The sequence below is a fragment of the Tursiops truncatus genome, chromosome 19 (genome assembly GCF_011762595.2).
Source record: "Tursiops truncatus isolate mTurTru1 chromosome 19, mTurTru1.mat.Y, whole genome shotgun sequence".
Lineage (NCBI taxonomy): Eukaryota > Metazoa > Chordata > Mammalia > Artiodactyla > Delphinidae > Tursiops > Tursiops truncatus.
In genome coordinates, this window is record NC_047052.1 from 51,238,443 (window position 1) to 51,248,492 (window position 10,050).

The 10,050-nt window shown below is 52.0% G+C and overlaps 2 protein-coding genes across 2 annotated transcripts; one reads left to right on the forward strand and one right to left on the reverse strand.

Moving 5' to 3' along the window:
- Positions 1-235: 235 nt before the first annotated feature.
- Positions 236-9,958, reverse strand: C19H19orf73 (chromosome 19 C19orf73 homolog). Its single transcript, XM_033844040.2, is given in 4 exon segments — positions 236-4,953; positions 5,343-9,589; positions 9,591-9,782; positions 9,863-9,958. Coding segments are annotated over 3 exon segments (513 nt in total). The 3' UTR covers positions 236-4,953; positions 5,343-9,364.
- Positions 5,554-9,132, forward strand: LIN7B (lin-7 homolog B, crumbs cell polarity complex component). Its single transcript, XM_033846272.2, has 6 exons — positions 5,554-5,716; positions 6,131-6,249; positions 6,526-6,597; positions 7,263-7,472; positions 8,515-8,678; positions 9,023-9,132. Exons 1-6 carry the CDS (start codon positions 5,554-5,556, stop codon positions 9,042-9,044), a joined length of 750 nt encoding a protein of 249 aa, XP_033702163.2. The 3' UTR covers positions 9,045-9,132.
- Positions 9,959-10,050: the final 92 nt, after the last annotated feature.

The window sequence follows — 10,050 nt, forward strand, 5'->3', positions numbered from 1 at the left end:
TTTCAGATGGGGTAAGGAAGCCCTCTCTAAGGGTCCTTGATCCCTTTGTATCTTTCCTTTTTTACGTCTCTCCCACGCATTCCTCGTGCGGCTGTTCATACCCCTGTCTTGGTGCGGGGATGGGGCTTAGGCATTAGAATACTCAGTGGAAGCTACAGCTGTGTGTGAAAGGGAAGCTGTTAGTCTGAGTTGGGGAGCAGGAAGAAGGGTGAGGAAATGAAACATGAGAGCAATGTACAAAAGACAAAACATTCTGTAATACCATATACAGAAATAAACTCAAAATGGATTAAAGACCTAAAGGTAAGACCGGATACTACAAAACTCCTAGAGGAAAACATAGAACACACTTTGCCATAAATCGCATTGAAATTTTTTTGGTTCTGACTCCTAGAGTAATAGAAACAAAAGCAAGAATGAACAATTGGAACCTAATGAAAAGCTTTTACACAGCAAAGGAAAGAAACAAAATGAAAAGACAACCTATGGAATGGGAGAAAATATTTGCAAATGATGTGACTGACAAGGGATTAATTTCCAAAATATACAAACAGCTCATACAGCTCAATATAAAAAATACAAACCCAGTCAAAAACGGGCAGAAGATCAAAATAGACATTTCTCCAAAGAAGACAGAGATGGCCAACAGACCGGTAAAGATGCTCAACATCACATTGCTAATTTAGAGAAATGCAAGTCAACCACAATGAGAGATCACCTCACACCAGTCAGAATGGCCATCACCAAAAGTCTACAAATAAATGCTGGAGAGGGTGTGGAGCAAGGGGAAGCCTCCCACACTGTTGGTGGGAATGTAAATTGGTGAAGCCACTATGGAGAACCGTATGGAGGTTCCTTAAAAAATAAAATAGAGTCACCACATGATCCAGCAATCCCTGGGCATATATCTGGAGAAAACTCTAACTTGGAAAGACACATGTACCCCAATGTTCATAGGGCTATTTACAATAGCTGAGGGAATTCCTTGGCGGTCCAGTGGTTAGGACTCTGCGCTTCCACTACAAGGAGCATGGGTTTGATCCCTGGTTGGGGAGATCCTGCTTGCTGCATGTCAGGGAGCTAAGATCACAAGCCTTGGGGCCAAAAAAACCAATAAAGACTTCAAAAATGGTCCATGTCAAAACAAAAAAAAAAAAAGTCTATATATTCCATGGAATATTATTATTCAGCCATAAAAAAGGAATGAAATAATGCCGTTTGCAGCAACACGGATGGACCTAGAGATTATCATACTAAGTGAAGTAAATCAGAAAGAGGAAGATAGATAGCATTATGATAACGCTTATATGTGGGATTTTAAAAAATGATACAAATGAACTTATGTACAAAACAGACTCACAGACATAGAGAACTTTTCAATGGGGAAAGGGGGAGGGATAAATTAGGAATTCGGGATTAACAGATACTACTATACAGAAAATAAACAACAAGGACCTACTGCATAACTCAGGGAACTATATTCAGTATCTTGTAATAACCTATAATGGAGGGACTTCCCCGGTAGCGCAGTGGTTAAGAAGCCACCTGCCAATGCAGGGGACAAGGGTTCGAGCCCTGGTCCGGGAAGATCCCACATGCCGCGGAGCAACTAAGCCTGTGCGCCACAACTACTGAGCCTGTGCTCTAGAGCCCGCGAGCCACAACTACTGAGCTGGCGTGCCACAACTACCGAAGCCTGCATGCCTAGAGCCCGTGCTCCGCAGCAAGAGAGGCCACTGCAACGAGAAGCCCACGCACCACAACGAAGCGTAGCCCCTGCTCGCCACAACTAGAGAAAGCCCGGGCGCAGCAACAAAGACCCAATGCAGCCAAAAATAAATTAATAAATTTTTTAAAAAAAAGATAGAAACAGACCCAGACTTGATTCCAATGTTGGAATTATCAGAGACTGAAATAACTATGTTCCCAAAGGAAAAGATGGAGAATTTGAAGAGATCTTTAGGGGACTTCCCTGGTGGTCCACTGGGTAAGACTCCACACTCCCAGTGCAGGGGGCCCAGGTTCGATCCCTGGTCAGGGAAGTAAAACCCGCGTGCCGCTACTAAGAGTCCACATGCCACAACTAAGAAGCCAACAAAGATCCCACATGCTGCAACTAAGACCTGGCAAAGCCAAAATCAATCAATCAATATTTTCAAAAAAATTTTAAAAAGAGATCTTTAAATTAAAAATTTTAAAGTTTAACAGGAATTGTTAAAAAATAATCGAATGGAAATTTTAGAACTGGAAAACAGCAACTGAAATTAACTAGTAGTTGCCTTTGGTAGTTGATTAGATACTAGACGTGCTAAGGGAAAAAAAGAGGAACTTTCCTTTTTTTTTTTTTTTTTTTTTTTGCGGTACGCGGGCCTCTCACTATTGCAGCCTCTCCCATTGCGGAGCACAGGCTCCAGACGTGCAGGCTCAGTGGCCATGGCTCACGGGCCTAGCCGCTCCGCGGCATGTGGGATCTTCCCGGACCGGGGCACGAACCCGTGTCCCCTGCATCGGCAGGCGGACTCTCAACCACTGCGCCACCAGGGAAGCCCTAGAGGAACTTTCCTGGTAGAGAAGTCTCACAATCTTTTCTTTTTTTTTCTTTTTGCCTGCACCGCACAGCTTGTGGAATGTCAGTTCCCTGACCAGGGATCGAACCCGTGCCACCTGCAATGGAAGCATGGAGCCCTAACCACTGGACAGCCAGGGAATTCGCTCCACAATCTTTTTAGGAAGTTAACTGAGGATATACTTTACCAAAATGAGAGATTTAAAAGAGAGGTTCCAGTTCAGCAGAGCAGTGGAGGGAAATCCCAGGATGGCAGTTTCTAGAGAGCATTTGGTCCAGATTGGGGTCAGAGGATTGAAGTTTCCAAGGAGCTTCAGAATAAAAAGATTCAGTAATATACCTTATGATGGAGAGTTTGAAATAAATTAAGAATGTGATGAAGGGGCTTCCCTGGTGGCACAGTGGTTAAGAATCCGCCTGCCAATGCAGGGGACACGGGTTCGAGCCCTGGTCCGGGAAGATCCCACATGCCACGGAGCAACAAAGCCCATGTGCCACAACTACTAAGCCTGTGCTCTAGACCCTGTGCTTTGCAACAAGAGAAGCCACTGCAATGAGAAGCCTGCGCACCTCAACAAAGAGTAGCTCCTGCTCGCCACAACTAGAGGAAGCCTGCGCGCAGCAACAAGACCCAAAACAGCCAAAAATAAATAAATTAATTTTTTTTAAGTGTGATGAAGGAAACAAAAGTAGATAGACATTACAGAAAAGAACAGAAGCTGTTCAAGAAAGGAAATGTAATCACAGGACAACATTTGAGCTCTACAGCCAACACTAAGTACTTAGACATAAGGTGAGTGCTTTATTGATTGACCTAAAAACTGGTACCATAAAGCTACCATGGGAAGAGAGGGGAAAGGTTGTAAGAGCAGAAAATCAATGTGTAATATATTGCTAACATCTAAAATTGAAAAATTGAGAAACGTATGTTACTTAGCTGCAGAAGCAACTAGCTGATGAAACATCTATACCTTGTTGCCTCTTGCAGTGGGGAGAGTTAGGACAGGGACAGGGGCTGGTGCTTTTCATTATTCGTCCTTCTGTATTATTTGATTTTGTTTTTAACTCTGTAACTATGTTATTTTTTTTGTTAAAATAAGAGAAATATATTAGGAAGGAGAGAGGGATAGACAAACCTACTCTAGTCCTCTCACTTTGCAAAAGCCCTTTTCTGGACTCCATCCCACTAATGGTGAAGTTAACTGAGGATATACTTTACCCATCCAGCTGATGGTATAAAGCAACAACCAGACTTCTCCAGCCTTGTCTACATCTACGTTTCTTTAGAGCATCTGATACCACTGCCTACTTCTTTCTTCAGAAACACTCTCTTCTCAGGACTTCCTTGGTGGTCCAGTGGTAAAGAATCCGCCTTCCAGTGCAGGGGATGTGGGTTTGATCCCTGGTCAGGGAACTAAGATCCCACATGCCACGCGGCAACTAAGCCCACACGTGTCAACTACTGAGCTCGTGCACCTCAGCTAGAGAGCCTGTGCGCCCCAAACTACAGAGCCCACGCACTCAGGAGCCCACAGGCCACAAGTAGAGAGAGAAAACCCACACGCCACAACTAGAGAGAAGCCTGTGCACTGCAACGAAGAGCCTGCATGCAGCAACTAAGACCCGAGGCAGCCAAAAATGAATAAATAAATAAAATATTAAAAAAAAAATTCTTATGGTTTCTCCCACCTGAGGTTTCCTCCTACATTTCTGGCCATTCTTTGTCTTCTTCCTGAACTTTTTTTTTTTTTTTTTTTTTTTGTGGTACGTGGGCCTCTCACTGTTGTGGCCTCTCCCGTTGCGGAGTACTGGCTTCAGATGCGCAGGCCCAGCGGCCATGGCTCACGGGCCCAGCCGCTCCACGGCATGTGGGATCTTCCCGGACTGGGGCACGAACCCGTGTCCCCTGCATCGGCAGGCGGACTCTCAAACACTGCACCACCAGGGAAGCCCTTCTTCCTGAATTTTAAATGTACGAGTTTTGAGGACTCAATTCTAGGTTCTCTTCATTCTATATTCTCTTGCCTCCAGCTTTCTTGTCCATGCTTATGGTTTTATTTACCACCTTCGCCCAAATTCTCAAAACTGCTTGCAGGCCTTGGATACTGCACGGGCTCCTCAAAGTCAGAATATCCACTATCCCTCCGCCAGCATAGACCATCATAGCAAAAGACCTCACAAGCACCTTAATATCCCCTTCTCCTCCACCTCCCAGTCCTCATATACAGTTAAGACACGTCCAAACATTTCTAAATCTGTCCACTTATCGTCCATGCCTCTGCGCTGGTCTAAGCCATCATGGGGTTACTGGGATAGCCTCCTGATCTGCCCCACGCTTCCGCTCTTCCTCGCATCCAATCCAGTCTCCACACAGTGTCCACAGTAATCTTAAAATACACATTTGAAAAAAAAAATACACATTTGAATATCACATTTTACTCTTAGGAGTTACCATGAAGTCCAAAATCCTCAGCGTGAGTATGCCAACACACAAGGCTCTGCATCAGCTGTATCCTGCCAACTTTTCACCTTCATCATAAACCACTCCAATCCTTACGCTGTTATCCAGCCACGTGGGCTCTTTCTGTCTGGAAAGTGACCCACGCCCCACCTCTTGATGATCTTACTTTCAAGGGCTCTATGTCAGTGTCCTTCGTAGATCATCACCTCCCCACTCCCAATTCTGATCACAGCCATAGTTGCTTGTCTACCCTGCCCCCCCGCCCACCCACAGACTAAGCTCCGGGAGGGCAGTGGGCTTATCTGCCCTGCTCACCATCGTGTCCATGATCTTGGGCCCAGATGTTTAACATAGTTTGTCCAATGAATGTGGGAAAAAGGGACAGACAGGAGACAGGTGTGGCGAGCAGGACAGATGAGATGTCAGGCGGTGCAGACAGACAGAGGCTGCAGTAGGAGAGGTCACAAACCCAACCAACAGACCGATGGGGTCTGAGGGCAGGGCAGCGAGACCCGAGCGGTTGCAGATGGGACAGTGCGCTCGCTGGGCCTCGCCTCCGCAGGAGGCGCTCGTCTCTGGGGCGTGGCCTCGCGCAGTCCCGCCCTCCTCGCCGGCGACCGCCAGGCGAGTGCCTCGCAGCGGCGGCGCCGACATGGCTGCTCTGGTGGAGCCACTGGGGCTGGAGCGGGGTAAGCGCGCCAGGGGCCCCTGCCCACCCAGCCCCGGCCTGCGTCCCGGAGCCCGGTCCCCTGCCCCTCCCCCGGCAAGGCCCGGGCGGGTGGGCGGGCCCGGCGGGGGTGGGCGGGGCGCCGAGAGTCCGGCAGTCGGTGGGTGTGGGAGGGTCCGTGGGCGAGCGGGCCGGAGAGGGGGCGCCCGCTGCACACCCCTGCCTGGGTGTGTATGGGGATCCTGAGGACGCAGGGCGCCCGACTGGCCGCAGTCTCTGCCACGGGCGACTCTGCGGGTGTCCGACTGGGACTCTGCTGTCCTTCCCGGGGTCTGCGCTCGCCCTTACTTGGTCTCTGGCCGCATCTCTCCGTCCTTCTCTGCGTCTTCACGTCTCTGACACTTGTGTGTCTGTGCGCCCCGCCCCCGCTCCGCAGACGTGTCCCGGGCGGTGGAGCTCCTCGAGCGGCTCCAGCGCAGCGGGGAGCTGCCCCCGCAGAAGTTGCAGGCCCTCCAGCGAGTCCTGCAGAGCCGCTTCTGCTCTGCCATCCGGGAGGTGAGAGCAACGCGGCGCCGAGCCCAATCGGGCGGCCGTAATCCTCTTCCTGGTCGCCCCGAGCCTGGGGACTACGCCTCCCAGCAGCTACCGGGGCGGCCCTCCTTGGGTTGCCCGCGCTTCAACTCAGTGGTTATTTGGGAGTTGTAGTTTCCGCGGCCTCCAGGTTGCGGGGACGGGGCGGATCCTTGGGTGGGAGGGTCTGGGGGGCCTGGACTACTGAGTTGAAGGGAGGAGGGGTCTGGCGGCTCCTTGATGCTGCTGCGTCCTCACCAGGTGTATGAGCAACTCTATGACACGCTGGACATCACCGGCAGTGCTGAGATCCGGGCCCACGCCACAGCCAAGGTAGGCGCCCCCCAGCCCATTGCTCATGGTATCCACTGAATCGCATGGTCTAGCTCAATATCTATCTAATGTCAGTCATTCATTCCTGTATCCTCCTTCATGATTTTTGCCATATCTATGTACCACCCTTGCTATGATTTATTTATAATGTATTTTAAATAATCTTACATTTTTAGTTTGTGTCACATAAAGACATCTTTAGCAAAAAAAAAAAAAAAAAAAAGACATTTTTAGCAACTACAAATGGAAACTAGTACCGAATGCCTGACTAGAAGATAACCAATGAAAACAGTGAACTAGCTTTAGTAAACACTGTAATCTTATTAAACTACAGTTAGATGCTATTTCTTGCTGCTTGCTGGAGGCTCTCAGCTCTGTCCAGGCCTTGTTTCCCTCTGTTAAAAAGCGATATTGACAAGTGTTGAGTATTCAAGACGCACGCACACCAAATGGAGACTTTCTCTTTGACAGTCTGAAGTGTCCAAAGTGACTAAAAGGGATGTACTGTCACTACGGAGTGATCTTGTGTTGAGTTCTGTGGCGGATGCCCCGTGCTTGAGGGAAGCTCTCTGGCCTAAATCCCTCTCCCTGACGCAGATCCTCCACCCTAGTCCGCATACGCATCGTGGAGGGGCCCTCACCTCCTGAGGCTTTCTCTCTCCCAGGCCACGGTGGCCGCCTTCACAGCCAGTGAGGGCCACGCACATCCCAGGGTAGTGGAACTACCCAAGACGGATGAGGGCCTGGGCTTCAACATCATGGGGGGCAAGGAGCAGAATTCGCCCATCTACATCTCCCGTGTCATCCCTGGAGGTGTGGCTGACCGCCACGGAGGCCTCAAGCGTGGGGATCAGCTGCTGTCAGTGAATGGTGTGGTGAGTGGGGATCTGAGGCAGGGCTGGCTGGGGTCACAGCTTGCCCAAGGTAGCACAGTCGCTGTTTTTCACATTCACTCAACACGCACTGAACACTGCCTCTGTGTCCGGCCCTGTGCTGGGCTTTGCTGCAGACCCTGAGAGTAATTGGCCACTGCTCCTACATTTGAGGAGTCCCTCTCTGGTGAGGGAGATAGACCCTGACTGAAACAGTCCTAAACCAAGGAGATAATGAGGAAGCACAAAGCACTGTGAGAACCCAGATGTGGCAGCAGACCAGTGTAGATGAGGGGAGTTTTTGCAGATGAAGGAATATTTGAGTTGGGTTTTGAAGGATGAGTAGGAGCTGGTGGAGAAGGGTGTTACTGGCGGAGGGTGTTGTGGGTAGGGTCTGTGACTCTGCACTCCTACGAGGTGAAGAGAAAGGGCTTGGTTCTGATGAAGGACTGGGGCATGCCGGTGATTAAAATCACTGTGCTTAGAGTAGATGGAGGCACGACTAGGTAGGTGGTTGGGGCCAGTCATGCAGGGACTGAGTGCCAGCCTGAGAAGCTGGGACTTTGTCTCAAGCCTCCTGGGGACCCATGGGAGGGCTGTGAGTAGGGGAAGGATAGGCTTAGCCTGGAGGCATAGAAAGACCCCTTTGGGACTCTACAGGGGATAGACTGAGGGAAGAGACTGGAGGCCAGAAGGCCAAGGAGGAGGCTAGGGTGAGGTCCAGTGGGGAGAGGATAAGGTCTGAGCTGGGGCCTGGTGGTGGGGACAAAGAAGAGGGAATCAGGGCAGGAGGGATGGGGCTGGGGATCATCGGGCTGCCGGGAGGGAGGAAATAAAGACGAGTCTGGAGGTCTAGCTCGGTGACTGAGGGCATATGGGGCTTGTCCCTGACATGGGGAACTTGGAAGGTTTGCGGGGAGGACTCTGAGCCAAGAGTGACTCTCTCATGAGTACATGAGGCCTTTGCATCTTGGGGTTGGTACCAGGGTGGGGGCGGGGTGAGGGTGGTGGGCCCCAGGCCCAGCTGTCTGTACCGCCCCTGCAGAGTGTTGAGGGTGAGCAGCATGAGAAGGCAGTGGAGTTGCTGAAGGCTGCCCAGGGCTCGGTGAAGCTGGTGGTGCGCTATACACCTCGAGTGCTGGAGGAGATGGAGGCCCGCTTTGAGAAGATGCGCTCTGCCCGGCGGCGCCAGCAACATCAGAGCTACTCGTGAGCCCTTTGCCACCACACCCCTGGGGCCCCCACTGCCTCCAGTATCCCCAGACTCCCAAACCAGGCCAATGATTTCTGAGGCCCTGATTGCCACCTCCAGCCCTGGCTCCTTTCCCTGGGATTCTGACCCTTGACCCAGGCTCTCACTCCAAGCCATTCTGACTAAATACCTTAGGGACTGTTAGCTCACTCCCATCCCAAGATCGGGAACCTACTCCCTCTGGAACCCTCAGCCCACTTCCCTGGGCTCTTGGCTCTGGAACCCCAGTCCTGGATCTCTCCCATGCCTCCCCCGGTACCCTCCCCTGAGCTTGGCTTCCCTCTCTTCACCCTCCTTTTAGGTCCTTGGAGTCTCGAGGCTGAAACCACAGATCTGGACCCTAACCCTCACCCCCTCCCCTGTACAGTATTTATTGTCACCAGCTCCTTATTTAAAGATCTTTGACCCTCATTGAGTGTCTGTGTCTGTTCTGCATCCGGGGGTTAGAATGTCTGGAGATGTGGGAGGAGAGAAGCCGAGGTCACTACCAGACCCTTTTCAGAGTCTGAGAGCGGAGCTTTGAGACTTTTCCCCAGGTCCGAAGGGAGAGGCTGCCTGGCCGGCTTCCTAGCAGCAAGTCCAGGTTGGAGGCTGGGACCCGGTCTGGGTCTGAGCGCTGGGTCAGAACTGAAGACAACTCCCCCTACCTTTCAGAGATTCTGAGGGCGGAGGCCAAGCCCCCTTCCTCTGTATCTGGTCTGACAGAGGAGGCCTGAAACGCGCAAAAGTCAGTGGGCGGCCTCTGTGTGGGCGGGGCGGAGCGAACCATTAGCCTAGCCCGCCGGGGGAGCCCTCCCGGCCGCGTAATCGTCTGAGTGGGAGGCGGGGGTGGAGGTGCCACGTGCAGTTCCCGAGGCGGGCGCAAGGGGTACAGAATAAGGTGCGCTAGCCGACTCGGCATTCACCCCACCTTCCAACCCGAGCGCGTGTCTCCGGGAACTGCCCCCGCCTTAAAATCCATTCTTTACTCCCACTCTCCTGTCCCGTGCGGCGCGAGGGCCGGCGCGCGCCACCGCCGGAATCCGGGGTCGCGACTCGCGTTCCACGCCGCGCGCCACTCGCTCCAGGTGACATCATCCCCCTGCCGGGCTCCGCCTCCCGCCCCAGCCGCCTCACGCCGCTTGCCTATTGGCAATCTCACCTTGAGCCCCGCCTCCCACTCTCCGCCCGTGAGACCCCTCCCAGGCAGTTCGGAGGTGGGGTTTAGCCGCCGGCCGGCGCAGACACCGCCTCCCATTGGCCACGCGGCCCCGTCTGTCAGTCTCCTGTTAAAGGGGCCACGACCGCCCCGGAGCTGGTTTGCGGGGGGGGCGGGAGGAGGGAGGAGGA

Coding starts and splice junctions, on each gene's coding strand:
- LIN7B (XM_033846272.2), top strand. CDS start 5,554: ATGGGACAGTGCGCTCGCTGGGCCTCGCCTCCGCAGGAGGCGCTCGTC. Junction 5,717..6,130: donor GCCACTGGGGCTGGAGCGGG/GTAAGCGCGCCA, acceptor CCCGCTCCGCAG/ACGTGTCCCGGGCGGTGGAG. Junction 7,473..8,514: donor TGCTGTCAGTGAATGGTGTG/GTGAGTGGGGAT, acceptor CCGCCCCTGCAG/AGTGTTGAGGGTGAGCAGCA.